Source organism: Fundulus heteroclitus, chromosome 13 (genome assembly GCF_011125445.2).
Source record: "Fundulus heteroclitus isolate FHET01 chromosome 13, MU-UCD_Fhet_4.1, whole genome shotgun sequence".
Classification (NCBI taxonomy): domain Eukaryota; kingdom Metazoa; phylum Chordata; class Actinopteri; order Cyprinodontiformes; family Fundulidae; genus Fundulus; species Fundulus heteroclitus.
This window is the reverse complement of record NC_046373.1, coordinates 21,618,345-21,640,168: the sequence shown is the minus strand read 5'-3', so window position 1 is coordinate 21,640,168 and position 21,824 is coordinate 21,618,345. Positions and strand designations below refer to the sequence as shown.

The window sequence follows — 21,824 nt, the reverse complement described above, 5'->3', positions numbered from 1 at the left end:
TGTAGAGTATTATCCAGAGGAAGATCAGACACCAGAGGCAAAAATCCAGACAAATGAATGGCTGCTAATAAAAGCAACTTGGGCTTCTTCATGCCATGCTGCATTAATGGATTTTTCTCACTACTCAGTAACTTATGTCAGTAATTTGAGCCCAGATTTAATCAGAAAAGGTTCTAAATAATGCAGTTTTTTTCCGTGTTGGCTCTCTACCAGCTACACGGTGTGTTTGGCAACAGCATTGATGAGCCCATCATGCAGTGTTTTGTGTTAGGAAGCGGCAGAGTTTCAACCAATCACAAGGTCAGTACCACCGGATCTATGCTGCTGGTACACCCATTAAACTCACCAATTAAAGTTGAGTCCGCAGCGTGCTCCCACAGAAGCAGAATTTATCTGTCATGCTGTAATTGGTTGATGGCGGCTGTTCTGAGGTGAGATTGAGTCGTCCATCATGTCCGGCTGAGGGCCGCCGACGGCGGAGGAGCCGCAGCCAAGCGAGCCGAATTGCCCGTCATAAGGTGTAAAGGCCTGCGGGGTTTGAAGGTGGCAGGCAGGGCTTTTTCTTTTTTTTCTTTTTTTTTTATAGAGAAGTCGACGGGTTTCTGAGGTAATCTGTTTTTCTAAGGCGAACTGTTATCGACTGCCCTCGGGGACAAAGCTCGGAAAAGTAAAAGAAACTTACACAGTGCTGTTGTTCTCTTTCCTCACATCACTTCCCTCCTATGATGAATTTTTATTTTGCTTTGTCAGTCTTAATACAGCACCGCCCTTCAGCTGTATTATTAGCTTTTAACAGTGTGGACTGCAATCACAAAGCTCACCCTCTGCTTCTTTTTCTCCGCTATATATATATATCCACCTTTTGAGTTTCCACGCCAACAGCTAGGCGCCTCCTTATTCAATAGCGGCTATAAAACATGGCTGCAAACCTGTGTCTGTTTTACTGAAGCAATTTAGCTTGGCTCAAGGGCACCGCAGCAATATCTCTCATCCTCCGCCTGCCTGTTCAGCAGAAGCAAAGGAAAATGGTGGCCATTTTCACGTCTGGCCGTTTGACTGACTGCTCTATTTGGGCTGAGAAAGGATAGAGGCAGGGCTGACAGACTGATGCTGAGATACAGCTGATGACTCTGTCTGCATTGTCCCGCTGACCCGCTCTGTGTGACGGACAGGCAACGCCTCAGTTTGCTTTGTCTTGGGAAAAATTGCACAAGAGCGCACATTTATTTCAACTTTACTTTGTGGAGCCGCATTTTGCTCTTGACACAGTCAATAATTGCTTTTAAGATGGTACTAAGCAAACGTTTTAGGAGCACTGCTGTACTCGTGCTTTCAACATAGTTATATTGCTTTTAGTATTTATTCAGGGTGGGGTTGAGGGTTGTTTTTGTGTTTGAAGCACTGCTTGACAGCAATGGTGTGCATTAGCAGTTCTGCAAACACCAAAATACATGCCTGTTTTCATTTATTTTACAGTGCTGCACAAAGAAAGAATACCATTGAAGAAGAAATGATGAGATGTAACATAAAGAGTAGGCTATTTACAGTTAGAGATGTTAGGTTACAGAATATATTTTTAATTATAATGAAACATTAATATATCTCTGTTGCACAAATTTTGGGTGCCCACCCCCCCTCCCAACTGCATTTTAAGAAACGTTTGGTGTCCACCACCACAGATCGCTGATGCAGATGGAAACTTGTAGTTTTTAAATAGGGCAACATTATTACAGAAAAGTTAAAATCTTACTATTGAAAATGTTAAGTACAACACAAAGTATTCATCTTTTAATAAACACACTTTTTACATTCCTTTTAATTTTATAGTTAATAGGACCACATCTATTAAATAATGTGATTACTCCAGTGCAGACTTTGGTGCATTAAAATCGAATAAAGAATTGAATATAATTATTAAAATTGGCTAATTACAGCAATTGTTTTCAAAGAACTGACCCAAATACTGTACTTATATTGCTAGACCAAAAAGAGTTCAGTTTGTTATTTTTAGAGTCAAATTAAATTATTTAAAAATAATTTGCAAAAAATTAGCAGAACCCTTTTTTACCTTTGGATCTGCAGTGATTTTCTGCATTCATTTCCTACAGAAAATCTGACAAATTTATTTAAAATGATCATATTTTGTAGAGCAGGTTAAAAAAAATACATACTTTTTTTATTAGTTTTTGGCCCATGTAGCAAAAAGTTTGGACACCCATGCATTAGCCTAACAGGTCAGCTCCTGTCGTGGTGAATTAGAGTTTAGCCTGGTTACTTGCTTAACAATTATGATTGGGAGAAGTTTTGTGCTTAAGTGTTTTCGTCAGTATATAAAAAACTCACTATTATCAGCTTTGGATATTAGCATTTGCATGCTAATGTTAGCATTGGCATAGCTCATCTTAGACACCAGTCTCTTTTCAGAGAGGAAATTAGTAATTTAACTGACTAATTTGTGCTTCACTATTTATATTGTGAAAAAAAGCCAAGAATGATTAGATTTGCAAGCTAAGCGTTGAACTGTTGTTTATTTAGACTGACGAAATTAGTCCCTTAACAGCTGAAAAAAAAAAAAAACGTGATTTTGCTTGGATGTTAGCATGAGAACATTAGCGTTAGCATCCACATTATTGTCTATTTAAGCCTATGTGTACACAACTTTTACTGTGCTGCATGTTGAATTTTGTGGAAACAATGAGCAAACATTTAGATCACAAAACACGAAATCCTTAAATGCACAAAGCTAACTCTTTATAGTGACCCTGTTTGATCATAGATTTACTGAAATGGCAACATTTCACCTTTAAGTCATCAGCTGACCTTTGAAAAACACTTGAGTAGCAGCCTGATGTGAAAGCAGGTAGTTGTAGCCGTTTTTAAATTCATTTACATTTCAGTATCTGCTTCACCTCCTTGTTGTGTGAAAACTCATCTCTGTGTGAAAGGTTTTATTGGAGTGATTACAAGGCTCATTGATAAAATCCTTTATGATTTCATACACTGTAATCTGAGAGGCTAACGATCAATCTCTTATCCACTCGTATAATTCAGATTTTTATGAGCTCTCAGGGAAGGTTGTAAAATGTACAAAGGGGCAGTTTTGTGTTGGTTTTTGTCTGAGCAGATCAGGAAACCCTGCAGATTAAAAGGTCATTTCAGAGGTTCAGAGACCAAAGCATAAAAATTAGATGAAATTACTATTTTCCTTACAAGATGGCTCTTTAAACTGATGAAATTAGCTAATTTTAAGCAAAACTGCATGAGAGAAATGCTATTTTTCCAATATTTTCCTATATGAAACTATATGGATTTTCTTTCTTTACATTTTACATGATGTTTATTGTCTGTACTCTCTAAGTTCCTTGATACTGCACAGAATCATTGCCATAAAAGCTGCCTTTGAAGCCTTTCACACAGCACAATTATGAAAAACAGGCACCCTTTTTTAACTATATATTGGTTTTAATCTTCCACTCTTATCTGTCCTAGTTTCTAATCGACTGTGAGCCATAGAAGCTGAAAGCTAGAGGATTTTGATTATAACTCTGACAATAAAGCAATGATTTCTTACTAAAAATCAACATGTCTGAAATGGCTGGGGTTGAGAAGCAGCATAGAAAAGAAAGCAATGAAAAGCTGTAGTGCCGATAGCATGAGTTAGTGTATAGGGCACAGTAATTTTCCTAAAATATTTACCTGGCTTTCTTTTTGTGTGCAGATAATCCAGGACCGAGTGTTGGAGCACGGCTCCAGGAGCAGCCTGATGTGGAATAGTCACCCTGGAGGCCTTTTTGCCTTGCCGCAGTACTCTGGATACTTGGGAGACTTCCCGTTCTACTACGCCACACTGGGTCAGTAACACACAAAATAAAACATTAAAGAACACGTGCTTGATAACGATTGAATGCACAATCTTCGGATAAATTCTTTAAAAAGGTCTTGAGCTGTAGTTGAGTTTGTTTTGCAGGATCTCAAAGACGATCTATAGGTATTTAAATTATGAAGTCGGGACGCATGCAACACCAGAGATACAATAGATAAAAATTATTTAAAAAAAACATAACTGACACCTTGTAAGTCTAAGCAGTTTTAACACAGTTCACCAAAATCGTCTTTTACCATGACACAACATCACTGTGTACCTTTTAAATATAATAACATATTAATATTAAATATTTAGTGACTCTAAATGTTTTAAACACAATTCGTAACATGACGTAACACCAGCTCTAAACATCCTTTTACTCATTTGGTTGTATTCTTGTATTTCCTATGATGCTGTAAGAAATCCTTACGCTTTCTCACAGACACCTGTAGGATTTTCTCCAAACAGATGGGAACTTTGGAACTCAAATTCATAATTTTACTGACTGAAATAAGTTTATTTTGGGAAAAAAAACAACCCCACATCATCATGCCGCCACCACTATGTTTCACTGTAGACATGGTGTTCAATCGTTGATGCAGATCTTTCGAAATTGCAGCTCAAAGGCTTAACCTCGCCTTCATCAGACCATGAAACATTTTCTCCTAAGGCTTTGGGAGACATCTTTTGGCCACACCTTGGTGTTTTTCATTAGAAGAAAGGAATAAGGTGTTTTTGGTATTTCTCTATCAATTCTGGGGAAACATACAGTTTATTAATGCTAAAGTTGTCTCAGATTTTATTCCTTTACTGAAAACTGTCTTCATTATTCAATAATGTTTTGATCCCTTTTAACCCCTGTGCGCAATCTCACCTAATAGCTGCAAATCAACAAATGTCAAGAAAATCTTATTAGAAATCACTAAGTATTGGCAAAACTCGAGACTAAATGCTGAAGTTGAATTAAAAGCTAGTTTATGCATTATTGAATTTATAAAAACAAGTAGTTCCAGTTTAGTAAACAGGATAACATGATGCAATACATACCATTTATTATGGTCTAAAGTTTTACTCATTTTTTGTCAGAGAAGGTACCTTTTTTTTTTTACCTGTGCTTTTTTCTTTATACATGACACCATTAGGCGGTGAGATAAATCATCATAATGCGTCTTTCCATCTATATGCAGATGACTTACAAATCTATCAGCCTGTGTGTCCAAACTGTCCAGACACACAGTTTGTTCAAGCTTGTCTTGATGACCTCAAAACATGGTTATAACTAAACCTTCAAAACAGAATTTAGACCAGTTTCTCCTTCAAGTCGACCAAATTTAGCTTTGAGCTTCACACCTCTGGACTCACACTTCAGCCTTTCCATCAAAAACCTTGGAGTGACCTTTGACAACAACTTAAAAACCAATAAACAAATTGATTCTGTAGTAAAGGCAAGCTTTTTTGAGCTTCTCCCATTAACTAAAGTTCAATCTTTTCTCACTCGTTGCGATCTTGAAAAAAACATTCAGGCGTTTATCAGCTCACGTTTGTGGAGCCCTACGCTCTTCTGAGCAACATCTGATGGAGGTCCCACAGTCGAGGTGTAAGCAGTGGGCCGATCGTGCCGTTGCAGTGGCTGGAAGGCACCATCACAGCCCTGCCCCAGTTCAAGGCCAGGCTAAAGACTATAGGCTAAAGACATATATATATATATATATATATATATATATATATATATATATATATATATATATATATATATATATATATATATATATATATATATATATTTAAAATTGTGTTTTTAAGTCTGTACAGCACTTCGTTCAATCCGTGGTTGTTGTAAAGTGCTTTAGACATAAAAATATAATTTGAATTTGATTAAAAAAAAATGTTACCAAACTGTTCACATTTTTGAGGAGCTTTCTAGATGTGTATGTTTAAAGTGCTGATAGGCTAATGCTGCAAAACTTGGACCTGCAATATGAAACTTAGCTCTAAAATCCTGCGTTTTCACAAACTGTGAAATCCGTCCTTTACTTTTTGTCAGTTTTTGTCCGAGAAGACAGTTTATTTGCGTCTGGTTCTGTTGAAAACCAGCTGTGGATTTTTGGACTTGGGCCGTCACGCTGATCTGCCGCTCCACCAGTGGCTGTGTCAGGCAGCAAGTGGAGCGGACCAACGGGCCCGTGACAGATGTTTGTGTTAGTATCTGCTGACACACCGCCCTCCGTCCATCACTGGTTTTAAAGCCAGCATTGCTGCTCCTGCTGCCGCTGCCGTCACTGCGGTGAGGCCAGATTCCTGCCGCTACGGTTCAGCAGCGCCGATATTTCTCCCTCCGCCACATATCTGCAACCCTCTCCATCCCTGACTTCCTCACTCCATCATCATCCACTACTGCCACACACACACACACACACACACACACAGAGAGCGGCAGAATGAACTGAGCTGATCGAGCAGCCAGGTTTTACTCCGGATATGAACGTGGATGGATGCGGTGACGGGCACGGATTACAACGGCTGCAACTGAATTTGTTTGTCAAGGAGGAAGCAATTAAACATGGATGGGCTTTTAGGAGACAGAGTGGCTTGTCACTGATGGGTAAATGCATGAAACCAAAGACAGATAATGTATTTCTGACTTTTCTTCTTCCTCTCAAGGAGCCAATAACAAACTACTGACTGTGTTGTCATGCATAATAACATCCTGACTCTCTGCTGGAGAAGACTGTGTTTATTAGTTTACCAAGTGACTATTAACACCAGCTATTAAACATAATTTCCAAAGATAAAGATAAAAATATAGACGCAACAACCACCAAGTTGGATGCAGCATTGAATGTATGTAACATAGATGATCCCCTGTCCTTTACAAATATAAAGGTTATGAGTTTTTACGCATTGCTTTACCATTCATGGCAGATAAACTTTCTCCTTTTGTCACATTATTACCACAAACAGAAAGTATTGACTTAGACTTAGACTTTCTTTATTGTCATTTTGTATGCACAGAGTGCATACAGAACGAAATTTCGTTTTCATACAGCTCAGAAAAATTGCAGTAACGCTACATGATACGTTGCAGTGCATTACAGTACAGGATTAAAATGCAGTAATAATTTGCAGTAATTTACGGGATAAATTTCAATTGATTTCCGGATTAAGTGCAGCAGTGGTTTAACAGTAGACAGTTGAAATGTAAACAAATATGCAGTAAGTTTCCGGATAAGTGCAGCAGTGACTAACAAGTTGAAATGTAAACACAGTTGAAATGTAAACTACATTTACGTATTGCATAGAGGTGTGTTAGGTTTAGACTTTGATTGGGCCATTCAGGCACATGGTAAAGAAAGAAAAAAAAAAAACAATCCGATACCAACGCCTGTGCTAAGCTTCGCGGTCTGTCACGGTGCTGTTTGTTTTCTGAGGTTAAAATAAACACAGGTGGATTATATTTACTGACAAGGTGACTTCTGGAGGTAATTGTTTGCCCTGGGTAGGGCTGTGCGATATCAGCTAAAAGATTAATTCTCCGTTTTTTTTTTCACAATACATCCGATTTATGATTTTAATCTATTTTTTTTAAGACAAAAATAGAAAAATAGGAAATCATTCAAATATTCTTCATTTTTATTTGACATAAAAACATAACAAACCAAGATGAATTGCCCTATTGGGCTTGAAGTGCAAACCTTTAACAAAAGGCAAAATAAATAAAAGGATTTTCTTGAACAAAAATGAGTGTCCCTATTGTGGTTAATAATGCAATAGCTTACCACCCATGCATTTTCTAACACGTCTGTCCCTTGTTGGGGTCGTGAGGGGTGCTGGTGTCTATCTCCAGCTGTCAATGGGCGAGAGGCGGGGTTCACCCTGGACAGGTCGGCAGTCCCTCACAGACAATAACTTGACTTTTCACAGAAGTTAGATTAAAAAATTGAAAAGTCCCTATTGGGATTAGTGCAAATATAACTTCAACCTTTTTGTAAAATTAAAAAAATATAAAAGTAAAACTTATTGTAACGCTGTAATGTCTTCGATGTGTGTGTTCTTTGAAAGGAACGCAGGCCAGTCTACGGCCTCTGGCTTCAGGCGTGTCCTGCTGCATGTTACAATGCCCACCCCCGCCGCCGCTCCCCCCGCCCCCGACCCCCTCTGACCCTCTCTGACGGGGCATTTGTGGCAGGAATAGGGAGGAATTTCTTGTCCAGTTTGCTGAGCCTTGGGAAGTTTGCTTCGTGGTGCTTCCACCACTGCAGTGGATCAGTGTCTGGGTCGATGTCAGGGGGGGACAACGAATAGATTGCCAGCTCAGTTTCAATTTTTACTGCCCCTGACTGGGATGAAGATAGCATTTTCTTCTTGAGGAAGCTTGCCAAAGTTTTTTTTTTTTTCTACTTCCCCCTCCTTGGTGCATCTGCACAGCTGGGCCAGGCTGTGGTACGACAGTCAGCGGACGGCGACATCAGCTCTGTATCAGCTCTTTTCTTAATTTGGTCCACCCTGTCCTCCTCAGTGTATGTTGTCCAGGACCTGGGGTCCATCAATGTCCAGGAGTTCATCTTTGTCAGGGTCACTGTATTTGTCATCAAGGTACCCTGTTATTTTTTGTTTAATTGTTTTTCTGAGGTCAGTGTCTTCCTCCGCTGGCTGTAGGAGACTGCTTTGACATAGGAGACGCTGACATAATCCTCCCCAGACAGGGCGTCAGTGAAATCTGGCTGTGGTGTTATGGCTTTATTCGCTGACTCTAGTCTGTCAATGTGTTGCCATGTTGGCACAAGGTGTCTGCTCTTCTTTTCTGACCCCAGGACATGGGCTATGGCTTTGTGCTGTTCGAGGACTTGCTCAATCATTGCGCACCTTAAACTCCACCTGTTTGGAGACGCTGTGATGAGATGATGAGGGGGTAGACTGAACTCAGCCTCTACTGCAGCAATCTCTCTTCTTTTTTTCCAACTGAATGAAAAAGCACTAACAACCTTCTTACAATCCCCAATTGCACGGTCGATCCGTGGGTCCTTCATACCACTTTCTGTATACAAGGATACAAGAAATTAATTATCTGTGACATGAACTATGTTCACATAATATATTTCCAGACAGGTCTATTTTTCTATTAAAAAACAGTTTAAAAACTAAAATCTGTTTATGCATTTGATTGATAAACACACATGCTTGTGTCCTATATCACGTATGCATGCATTTTGTGGTAATATGGATGCATTTGATTTAAAATAAAATAAAATATTTTATAAGGGTTAGAGTTGAGTCTTAAAATCAACTTTAATAGTAGTAAACTAAGTTTACATTAAGAATGTTGTGGCTTCAATAATCCCTCACTCAATAATTTTTTTTTATAAATACAGCACTTCAGATTTAAATGAATGTAATTTCATGCATTTTAATTTAGCTGCTTACTGATTGCATTGTGAAGTTTGTGTCCAAAGCACTGGAGGTTGGGCCAGCCGTGCAGAAGTCTCAGAGCTTTAATTATGTTACTGCCGCTGTCAGTAGTCATACAGACGTGTCTGTCTTCAGCGAGGTTCCAGGACTGCAGCGCATCTTCTAACCCCTGGGCGATTAGTTGTCCAGTGTGGTCACTAGGGAAGTATGCGGTTTGTACACAGACGCTTTGCAGCACCCAGTCGTCAGCGATAAAATGCAGAAAAACTTATTGTAGGGCTGCATGGTTCAACTGGACCATAGGTCAGTCGTTGTGGAATAAAACAGGACATCCTCCAGCTGTTTCTTGACTCTTTGCGTGTTCTGTTGCAAAGCTAGGGCAGGACAACCTCCGCAAAATGCTTTCAGCTTTGTAGCTCATATTTGGGGTCGACAGTGAGGAGCATATGTATGAAGCCATTTTTCTCTACAGTGTAAATGGCATCGGTTAAAGTTCTCTGTAGCAGCGATAGGTTCCCGTCAATTGGAAAATGAGAGCAAAAAATAGATCCACTCGGTTCCGTTTAGAACCGAGTGGATCTATTGAAGGGATTAAACTGAAGCTGCTCTTGAGCAATGAAACCTGGGAAATTAGCCAATCAGAAAGAGAGTAGGGCGGGTCTTTGCAAAGCGGACATCTGCCAGTCTGACGGTGTTCCATGATTTTTAACTTTTGATTGGAAGAACAATCTCAAACTGGCCACAGATCGTATGAATGAAAGTAGTGGTGGTCAAAGTCTTTATTTGGATATAAGCAAACCAGCAAGTCAGAAAGTGTAGTGGACCAAACATCTGATAACAACTTCCCTTTGTAAGTGTGTCTATCGCTGCTCTTGTTGTTAAATTAATCAGATGACATAGACACATGACAAAATGGTTTTACGGTCCGACGCATCACACCACTGATGTCACATACGTGCGGCCATTTGTTAAAGACTTGGCCATACAGTGGAGTTAAAAATGAATGCTGTCAAAGAGGAGCTGATTTCTACATATTGTTGTGATTGACTGTTATGTGTCTAATCAATGTTAAACTGGACCTACGGCATCTCTGGTTTCCAGCTGATTTTACCTGGTTAGCATCTTCTGTCTTTGCCTTGGTGTCGAGACGTCAAAGTAAAAGCATGCATGGAACAATATAAACATTGCAGCTGATTCAGAAGCTTTTTTATTGTATTTACAAGCCCGTCTGCTCCAATATGTTCATGTGCCAAGGAGAAAAGGCGTCTGAATATCAGCTGTTTTACTCAGACAATGCTGTTCAACATCACTTTTATTTTGAAGTCTCTGTCTGGCTGACTTCCCTCTATACGTCTGGCATGTTTATAACAATGGTCAATGGTGAATATACAGGGGTTTGTGTGGATGAAGACTTTTCTAAAAATGATCCTGTGTATGGTATAATTTTTAAAAACGATATAGGGGAGATATCCATTTTTATAAATATGTTTGTGCAAGGCCTGAAAGGGGGTGAGTACATATACATGCCCTATACAAAATAAACACTACTTAGTGTTGATCTATTACATAAAATGTGATAGAAAGTCTCTTGATGTAATGTAACAAAAATGTCAAAGTGTTTAAATGGTATGAATACTTTTGCAAGGTGCTGTGATTCAAATGTTAAAGGGTTAGTTACAGTAGGAAACATGTCAGGACACAGAGAAAGTTATAAAAACTCACCTGGAAAGTGATTTTAGACCAAATTTTTGACATACTTTGAACTCTCATATAACCCTGCGCTTCATTATATTAAACCATAAGAGCTTTCCGGTGGTTAAAACAAGTTTTAACAGGGCTCAAAGTGAAAATTTTTGCCTCTAGCTCCATCAGATGCATTTCATATAGATATTTTAAGTTCTGGACATTTTTCAAGTTTAACGATCAAAGTTAATTGCCATACTTATTACCTTTTGCTATTAAAGAGGTCAAGGCGAGCAAATATACTATGAGCTTAAATATGAAATGTGTTTTATATAAAAATTATTAGAGGATAAAACAGTAATTGTCAGAGAAAACCTTATGGCTCATTCAATAGATTAGAAAATTATTGAAAAGACAGTTGTTTTTTTTCAAGCCGTTATTTCAGCTCACAGCCTATGAAAACACAACATTTAACAATCTAATATTACACCAGAACAATCATTTAAAAAACGATTTTTAACACAGAAATGTTGGCCCATTTAAAAAAAAAAAAAAATGTATACCTGCTTAAAGTTTTTTTTTTTTATACGATTAATCTGAGAATAGTCATTGTATTCTGATTTATTGCATTTAACTGGAGCACTTTTATTAACAAATAGGTGATAAAAGCCTGAAATTGTTAATGGTTTGCCTTTATTAAACATTTCAAAAGGAATTTCATATTTTACTTATGATTAACCTGACTTTTTTTGTAATCTTATTAGGCGCCATTGATCAATATTCTTTCTAAAGCTCCTTTAAAGTCTTCCTCTGGACTTTAACCTTTTCTCCTCAGTACCAAACCGGGTCATCTTAGTGGAGATTCATTTAGCTTAGGTTTGCGTGATGCTGAGGTGATACCTAGTGTCGGCCGTGGCCTTGAGGAGCCAGGTCCTCCTGCCTTTTGCTGCTTTTCTATCCGTCTCGCCATCCTCACAACTTTGCACCTCCAGGTGACAAATTCATACACACACATTCACCCTGCACCCGGGCACAAATAATCCAAATGGCTGAAGGTCTTTCAAACACAGGTTCCTATTACAGCGACGTGGCCGGCCCTCTTTGATGCCGGATGCAGTCTTGATTTAATAAGGTCTCAAAAAATGGTGCCATCTTCAGATATCCTTTTACAGCAAAGCTTCCCCGCCACATGTAGGCAAGCAGCCTCTCCCTGAGGTATGAAACATGGAGGATCTCAACTTCCCCGCAAACAAGCTGCAGGTCACTGCCCTAAACTGTCCATGTTGTGATGCTGCATTAAAACTTCATACCTGAAGTACAAAAGTCTGTTTCTGCCGCAGAGCAGCCTGAAGTGTTTCTGCAAACTCTCCGAAAGTGAGACGTGTAATGTGCCTCACAGAGGATGATAAAAGCCACTGAGTATGATGCGCCACGGGCAGAAAACAGCGTTTGCATCCAAAATTTAGAATATGCCACCAAGACGGTACGGTCTGCAGGTTCTGTTCAGGGTTCCACGTCTTAAAATCTCTCCAGCCAATTTTAGAAAGTCTGTAGATTCTACATGTTTCCTCCTCAAATATCACAAAGATGCAGTAGTTTACAAAGTTTGAAAACTGCATGTATTAATCTTCACAGACACGGCTCTGTGGCAGAGAGAAGAGTCGTCTAATGCTATCTCCTCCCTGCCATGCTTTGCTGGTTTGGGTTAGATTAGATTTAAATTAGGAGACGCTGGACGCCCTTTATGATCCGTCTGCCTCCACGTCTTTTTTTTTTTTTTTTTTTTCCTGCTGCATTTCGTATTTTCAGCTTCGATTACTCTATTCCAGCTGGGAAGTCGGGCTGAATTTAAAATCACATCAGCGGTCGGTGTTTGTTTATCGAGCTGCAGGAACAGCAGATGAAATATTTAGCGATTAAGAGATTCAGAGTTTTTCCAAACACATTAACATTGTTGAATATTTTAAGGCTTTTTTGAAAAATGTTCTTTCCTGTCAGTTAGACCATTTGTATTTGTTCCTGCTGACAGTCTCGCCTCTGCTGAAAATAGCTTTAAAGGGTTTTGTGAATGAGAGCCTTCGGTTCTTCTTCGGCTGCTCAGAGGCTTTAATTACTCAGATGGCTGACGGTCCGCTCTCGCCGCTTCTAAGCTTTCTATATTCATTCAAAAGCATTACTGATGGTGTGTTTCTGTTGTGTTTCAGGTATTAAACCGTACCCCAAGTTCACCGCCGTCATCCACGCCGTCTCCCCTCTGGTGTCCCAGTCCCAACCCATACTGAAGCTGCTGGTAGCTGTGGCCAAATCCCAGTACTGTGCTCAGGTAAACGTCTGAAAACACATTGTGTGGTTCACGCGGGCCGCTCCACAATCGCATCTTCCAACCAGAGCAACAGCAGAGCTCATCCCCGGTCTGTGTGTGCTGTGAATTAACTCTGGAGGATTGAATTAGAGCAGCAGTTTGTAGTCGGGGTACATCTGTCTCCATGGCAGCCAAGCCCCCTTCAGCACAGCTGGAGATGGCACGTATTGATTCCCCCGCTCGCTCCTTACCAAAGCGGGGAATGAAATGGAATCTGCTCCTGGATGGCTGGGCCTGGTTTTTATTTTTGTGTGTGTGTGTGTGTGTTTTTGTATTGTTTGTGCAGGCAACAAGAGTGCGTGGGAAAGAATATCCAATTTAGGATTTAGAGTCTCCAACCGTAGTGAAACACTCGTGGTTGCTGCAGTTGAGTCAAAATGTAACCATTACAAACTCAACTCGGTCTCTTTTTAGCCAGTTTTAAAACACCAAAATAAATTAGCAGTGTGAAATATAGACGGAAGGACAGACGGATAGCTAAATGGATTGAGAACAGGTATGCAGATATATGGAAGGATGTTAAACCGATGGATAGATGTATGGACAGAAGGACGTGTTGGATGTATTGTTACTAGACAGGTGGAAAAGGATGAATGGACTGAATTTATATAGCACTTTTCTGGACCACTCAAACATGCAAAGTAGGACGGATGGACGAGTGGACAGGACTGGAATCAGGAATCAGTAGGTTGGAAATAGGATAATGGATAAAGTTAGGTAAAAAAAGCCTTTCCCAGACTTTCTTGGAATCCTCAATCACTTATGCTACACTTTTACATCTTATTGGTATATATTTTTTTCTTTGTTTCTAAAAGTACTGTATTACTCAGAAATATACGTACTGCTAAGTAAAATAACATTACTCCGGCGAACACGATCCAGCAATAAAAGAGACTTGATTTATGCCAATATAAGGACAGCACTTTGCTGAATAAAAGCTGCTTGTAAATTCAAATGAAAACGTGCAAATAAATAACAAGGGCTCTTAAAGAAAAATGAGCACAGCTCCTCATCTCCACTGATTCCATCTGTTTATAGTCTTTGTAAAGGAAATGCTTAAAAAAAAAAGCTTTTAAAATGATATTTTTAATGTTGATATCCAAGCAGATCAACAAAAGATTGCTGTGATGAAACGCTACACGAGATGTTAGCTTGTATACAATGTTTTCCTCAGAGAGTAATGTTTAATTTTTTTTGTCTACAGTTTATTTAAGTTTTCAGTATGTTCAACTACCAACACTTTTTGCAGGACTGGCAAAGTCCAAACAGATTTTTAACTAGTAGATGTTTCTTCTAGACCACCATGCTTTATGTCTTGCTGACACTAAAGGAAAATAAATGTAAAAAGAAGCTCATGGACTCTATAAACAAACTGTTGATGTGTTTTTTAAGTATATTAAATGACATCTGGACCTTTTTTCCTCAACCGACCCTATCCTCATGAACCGACACCCAACCAAGCGGCTTGATTAAAGCCGGGCATACACTGTACAGGTTTTTACCCTTTTGTGCAAAAACTCGTCAGTCGTTCGAAAATCTTTTGGATCGGACCGAGTTTCAGCTTAATCGTGCGTTCTGCGTCGTGTCGTATACGGGGGGAGGTAACGAGGGGCGATTAGCCTCTCACGACCACCTTCCTGTTCAGGAATCGGACGGTCGGATGAAAATCGAACATGTCTGAAATTCAGTCGGCCCTCGTGAGGTGATCGTGAGCGCGTCCTGCTGTTGAAGCGGAGCTACCAGCGTCTACGAGCCGATTTACCCCAACCTCGCGGATTGTGCACGCGCAAACAAGGAAATTCTTGTTCGTCTTCTCAAACGAAAACATAGAAGTGGAGAGAAGCATGGCGGTGGTACCTGTGACATGGAGTCAAACTACAGAGGAGCAACTCGTAGAATTGCCAAGGCAGCGCGTTTCGTTCTAGTGAGCCTCAAATTTAACAGTGAGCATTGACACTTCCGCCTTTTTCTTCTTCTACTGTTTACATTTGGCTTCCGGGTAGACGAGTCCGAGTAGCGCCATCTCTCTACGGGGCTGAGTCCGACGTGTGGTTTTTGAGCAGTCAGGTCGCATCAGAGCGTCGGGCCGCACAGTAAGAACAGATAAGGTGAGCTGTGACCTTTTCAAACCACGCAGTTTCGTCACGTACAGTTTGAATTGTATCCGAGTACAACGATTGAAAACATCGTACAGGGTATGCCCGGCTTTATGCTCCGTCCACATGAAGATGGGTTTGGCTGTATCCGACAAACTTCTTGGTCAGATATGGAGTCCCATCCAGATGAAGTCGCGGTGAACCTGACAACATTTGAAACCCGTTCCCGAAGAGGGAACGTTTGAAGCTGCCAGCGTTGCAGCGCCACTCACTGGCGTGGCATAGGTATTACAACTCCCATTACGACGCCTCCACCGTTCAAAGCCTTCTGTGTAGATGAAGTATTCGGCTCTGTGTGGATGTAGCCAAAGTAACTAAGCTTTTGAGGAGCATTCTGACTGGCTGGACCTCCTGCCGCGCGTTTCCTGGTGGTAGAATCTGTCTCCAGACGTTTTGCGTTTTCTTCGTCGTTGTGCTGCAGACGAACTGCGGTTTCCTCACCATTCTCCTCCAGTCGTTTATTCAGCCGACTCGCACAATGCTTCCCTGTCGACAGCCAGAGAGGAGCGGCGAGCCGACAGAGTCTCCATCTGTCTTCCTAATCAAACTGCAATAGAAGTGTGACGCTCATCTGTGTACCTGTTGTTAGCTCACTATGACAGCAATACTTAAACCCCGATTATCTCCATGAAAGATTATTTTTTTTGTTATTTCTATTCACTGAGAATAGTGAGATGATTTAGCAATTTATCAAGCAGCTGTACATCATCTTCTTCCTCTGCCGGTGACATATTTTGCATACTAACACACAGCTGCTGTAGTCTCACGGCCAGGCCTAACACATCCAAATATCTCCCAGCACATTATCCTGCAGGTCCAGTCAGGGAAAAGAGTCCTTCCCCCCCGGGGCGAGCCACGCTGTGTGACGTAGTTGGTGTCTGAGTAATTTGAAGCTTTATTGATCGCTGCAGGGAGATTCCTGTGGTTCACCTCCGTTGGGATCGGGGACGCCTCTGAGCACAGCTCCAGCCGTGCACTTGCAGACTTGCTCCAGGACATTTCAGCAGGGCAGATGTTAGCTGATGCATGGAGACCTAACGCCACAGGAAGGGATGCTGCTGCTGCTGTGTCCTGGAGAGTTTTTACTCAACTCAAATTGGGCGATTAAGGGATGATACAGAGGTGGATTATTTATTTTTTTTGTTAGGGTACCATCTAAATTCAGTTCCTTTTTCATTCTGCCAGAGTCAGAGGTGGCTACATTCCTGCCACTAATGTCGAAACCCGAAGCACAACATGAAATGAGTTTTGGCTTCCTCTCTCCTTTTTGGCTGTATCCAACTCCCTCGTACTCTATAATCGTATTCTCCTCTCCACTGCTTCCCTGCTTACTGCCTTGCTGTTTTTGTTTCTTTCTGCTTGGGCTTTTTCAGGTAGAATAATAATGTTAGAACCTATTTTTTTACTTGAGCAAAAACATCCACTGAAGCTACTGGACTTGTAACGTGGTGGCTACACAGTTTGGGAAAGTATAGAAAAGAATTTTATTTTCTCTGAATGATACAAAACAAAAAATGAACATGGAAGACAGTTTGTTAGTAATTTCAGGCTTAATTTCCAATCCTATTTTCTAAAACTTGTGTTCAGCTTTCTATCTATTTACCTATCGATCAAGGGAAATTCATATTGGGAGCACTGTGCAAATACCGCGCATCAGTCGGTGACTTATGGTGCGTTCACACCGAACGCGATTGAGGCGGCCTGAGCAGTTGTTTTACATATTACGCCTGTACAAACGTGATGTGATCTGCGTGAGTAGAGCGATGGGATCGGTCCACACTGAACGAGCGAAGTAGAACCCTTTCACAGGACTTAAAAAGTCTGAACTTTTCTGTCTATTCGTGTTGCGGCAACCAACCAGGGCCTGGTTGTTGTTGTGACATACGGTGAAGGAGATCGCAGCAGAGACAAAGCTTTTTTCTATTAAAAATGGTAAATAAAACATTGATTTTGACATGGGAAGAAATAAGGAATGCCCTTTAGAGGTTTGTGGGTGGCTTTGAAAAAAGCCGTTTTAATTTAGTCCTTAAAAGGACTAATCGTTCGTTCTCTGGTGCTCTGTCTGCCTGCCCACTTTCTCTGATCTCCCGCTGCCCTTACCTCTGTTGTACCGGGGATCCGTCCTTGAAGCGGGTTAACAGTTTTGGATCCTTGTCAGAAAAGCACCGCGGGAAATGACCGAGATCCAGACGTAGCGCCTGGATTCCCTGGACTTGGAGCATCTCTGGAGGATCTAATGGACCAGCAGGGACACCGGCGCCTTCGTTCGGTTTTCCCCTTTAAATGCAGCACCGTAACTCGCTTCGTAAAATCCCGGTCCGCCATGTTGAGTTGAACAAATAATCAGATAGAAGCTCCTCCTATTTGATGAGGCAGCGAAGCCGCTGTCACCGTTTATGTATCCGAAATGCACATGGACCAACACCGCGCGATTAAGGCAGAAATTTAAGTAGCAATCGCGTTCGGTGATTGTTTGGCCTCCTAAATAATTTCTTTTGTGTACTTTGAGTCTCTTGGAGTGCAGAGAGGTAGAAAATATTCTATCCAGGAGCTGCATCGATATCTTTATACTCTGTCTGGGTCACATTTTTCAAACTGTTCAGTTTTCTATTAAGTATTCTGAACAATCACGTCATAGTATTTGCTGGGAAGCCGCTAAACAAGGGCATGGATCTTCCAGCTAACCAGCCTCATGAAGCCAACATGTTTATTTCTCTGAGCGATTTTGTAGATCAAGCTGATGGATGCCGAAGCTACAAGTGGATAAGTCGTTGGTTCTTCATTACCCCGTCCCTCAGCCTCCTTGAAAAATGGCCGATCTGGATGGAGGGGACCGCTCTGTGACCTGGAGGGGGGCAGGGGGTGAAGTGCCTCCTTTAAATTTAAAGTAACTCACCCCTTACCAGAGCCTTTCTCCGCCCAATCGCACACTTAAAGTGGTGAGAGGAGGCGGTGCCCGGTGAACCAGGAAGGGGTTACGTGCTAGGCGTGGCCTGGGCTACTAGTAAAAGCTAAATAAATGCTAAATAAACGAACCGAATGCTAAACTAATAAATCGCTAACCTGAAAAATCGATAGACAGCAAAGCTTACTATTCACGGTATGGAGGCACAAGACGGAGATGCTTTTGTACTCCACAGCGGCAGAGCAGGCAATACGTCGGTTTCTGCAAATGACATCACTAAAACTTTTGAACCAATAGCAATATTGATTCAAAATTCAATGCAAGACCGCCGTTTAACCCTAGGAGGGCGCCACACTGACGCATTTAGACGCAAAAGCGGGATTTAAACAAACATGCAGTAATTTGTCAAAATAATCACCAGGATATGTAGACAGCACAACATTAATAGTTTATTAGCAAAAAGAAAAGTTGATTTGGGGACGAGTTACTCATTAAAGAGACGCTCCTCAGAACGGGGGTAAAAATGGGAACCTGGGGGTAAGTTAATGAGGGATCCTGACCAAAGCATTGCATTCCCACTTTACATAGACCACAACTGAATGATTTCAGTGTGAAGAGGAAGAATTGAAAAGCGTGAAACGTCCCGTTTAAAGACAGACAGGATGGACTTGCTGAAGGTCACCAGGTTTGACTCTAGGCGGTTTTACCAGAGGTGTTGAAGCCAGGTCTGTAAACGTTTGGTAGGTGCTGCTCCTTGGTGCACTGACAAGAAGAATCTACGTGGTTTTGACACATTTGATGCCACTGATGTATCAATCCATCTGTTTGTCTGATCATTTCATGTATCCAACCATCAATTTGTCCATTTTTATGTACTTTCATACATCTGTCCAATCTTTAGTTTCTCCATCCACCCAAGTGGGTGTCTGAATTAAAGTTTCTCTAATGTGAAACAGGATAAATCTCCTTGGGTGAAATATTTCCCCTGAGCTTTAGATCTTCAGCCACTGATGCATGGAATAAAGAAACAAATTACTTCTGCAAAAGGGCCTCAAACTAGATTTACAACTCTTAAGAAAGAAAACACTGCTGACAAAAACTCCAAAGCAATAAAATATCTACATCACATAGACATAGACACTGAAATTTATTGCAAAGAGACACAAAAGAACCACAAAAACGACAAGCTTGCCCAGGGGACCCAGAAGACGGAGCTCAAAAGAGACATGATATGACCTCAAAGAAACAAACACAAATACTCCTAAAAACAATCTCTGGGATGCTGAGTATTTAAAAGCCCTTCTGGTGACTAAAGAGCAAACTGGCGTATAAAAAAACCCGAAGTACACACGAATCCTGAGAAGGAACTAACGAGCAACTTCTTGGATCCTTAACCTGTCAGATAACAGATCGTTGTTTTCTCACTAAAAGCTACAGGGGCTCAGATATTCCTCCAGCGTGCATTTAGTCAAAACTTAGAGCTGACAAACTTTTTTTGCTGTCAAAGAAATAAGAAAAATGAATCCGGTTTCTATCTATTTAAGCACTTCGGGTCACCCTGACCTGGAGCACTAACACTACTCAGACTTTTTAAATCAAGAACAGCATGACTCTTGAAGTCAGTCTGCTGTTGTATTTTAACTAACAGTTATGTCTCCATATGATTTCTCACCACAGCGCTGTGGCCGTGTGACTGTAAACGTCTGCGTTAGGTCATTGATGCATGTGTGTGTGTTTCACATTAAATATTAATGAGTCCTGCTGTTGTAATTCGGGGAATTAGTTGACCTGCAGGTTGCTGAGCTGCTGTCTGAGTCGCCGGAAACATGACGTGACCCCGTCTGGGAGCGCGACCCCGGCACGGCACGCGTCGTCCGACTGCTAAAGGTCCTCGCAGACGTGATTGGATCCTTTCCGCTAATAGCGCGGCGGCGATAACCGGAAAATATTTTATCACTTCGCTTTGCCCCCTATTCGGCTCTTTAACGGGGAATCTGCTCGTAACAAGCTCGGCATTTTCTGGTCCCAAGCCACGTACGCTGCAAAAACAGACCTAGAAATAAGTCAAATGTTCTTAAAATTTGGGTTTTTGTCCTTGATTTGAGCAGGTAAATAAGATAATCTGCCAGTGGAGTGAGTATTTTTACCCCTAAAATAAGATAATTAGATAAACTGCACCTGAAATAAGACGATGGAGATCAGTTCTTCCTATTTTAAGTGCAAAAACCTTATTCCATTGGCAGATAATCTTATTTACCTGCTCAAATCAAGAATAGATACACTCATTTTAAGAAAATATTACTTATTTTTAGTTCTGTTTTTGCAGTGTAAACGACTCGTGTTTTGTGGCAACAAAGCGGGGAGGTTTGTGTCTCCTGAGGGTAGAACAGGAACAGATGATTAAATGTGATAAAAAAAAAAAAACGCACAGCTGGAAGAACCTTTTTTTCTTTTTGTCTCTTTCAGATTATCGTCCTGTGGAACTGCGACAAGCCTCTCCCCGCTAAACACCGCTGGCCCGCCACCTCGGTGCCCGTCATCGTGATCGAGGGAGAGAACAAGGTGAACACACACACGCTCGCTCTGCCTCTCAGGTGTGATCGCTATCGTTTCTAATTACATATTCCACAAACGGTAAACCTACTGTATCTTTATTCACTCTGGGGGTTAATGAGTTTCGATTTGTGTGGCGCTGATTCCATTAAAGGACAGTTTATGTGGTTTTAATTCGACCTCGGTGATGAGAATTTCATACTGCGGGATGACTGGAGGCAAATCGCTCCTGTGTTTGCTGGAAAGATTCAAGGTGTGGAAAAAAACTCTTTTATTTGTGTATTTTTAATTTGTTTTATCTACTTGCAATCTAAATAATAGTTGAGACTCAAATGTTATTTATTTTGGCTTAAAATAAAAACCGTTATTTTATTTTTGAAAATCACCCCCAAGAAGAAAAGTAAACATAGGCTGAGAAAAGAACTTAACTATATGTTTAGTTAATTAATAAAAATTCCTCTGAAGTCTTTGCTTTTAACAAAATTCTTGTTTGCATGCGGACAAGAGTTGCTGAATCAGCAGAAAATCTCAGTTTAGCAAACATAACCATGTCCTTTGTCACTTATTATTATTATTATTATTATTATTATTATTATTATTATTAAATAAGCTGAAACCAGTTAAATTGCAATGATTGTTTATCAGAGTGATAAAAGTTGCCTGTTAAGTCAGACTAACAATTCAGTCATCAGAGGTTCTAGAGGCTTTTCTTTACTTCACGTCCATCAAAGACAATAAAGTATTCAAAGCTTTATTGGTATTCTTCTTTCATAAAACAATGTTAAAATCAAGAGCATGCTTTTTTTAACCTTTTTTGGTTGAATTCCTGGTTATACAGCTTTTATATAATGAAACATATAGAACAATCGTAGAACAATCGTTCCTCTTTTCTTT

The 21,824-nt window shown here is 40.6% G+C and overlaps 1 protein-coding gene across 1 annotated transcript in view; it reads left to right on the top strand.

Annotated features, from left to right (window-relative positions):
• Positions 1-21,824, top strand: part of ext1b (exostosin glycosyltransferase 1b) — a 178,501-nt gene that overhangs the window by 136,641 nt on the left and 20,036 nt on the right. The window contains exons 5-7 of the mRNA XM_012870456.3: positions 3,719-3,851; positions 13,159-13,277; positions 20,844-20,939. Of these exons, the coding sequence (XP_012725910.2) occupies positions 3,719-3,851; positions 13,159-13,277; positions 20,844-20,939 (348 nt within the window). The remainder of the gene's footprint in view (positions 1-3,718; positions 3,852-13,158; positions 13,278-20,843; positions 20,940-21,824) is intronic.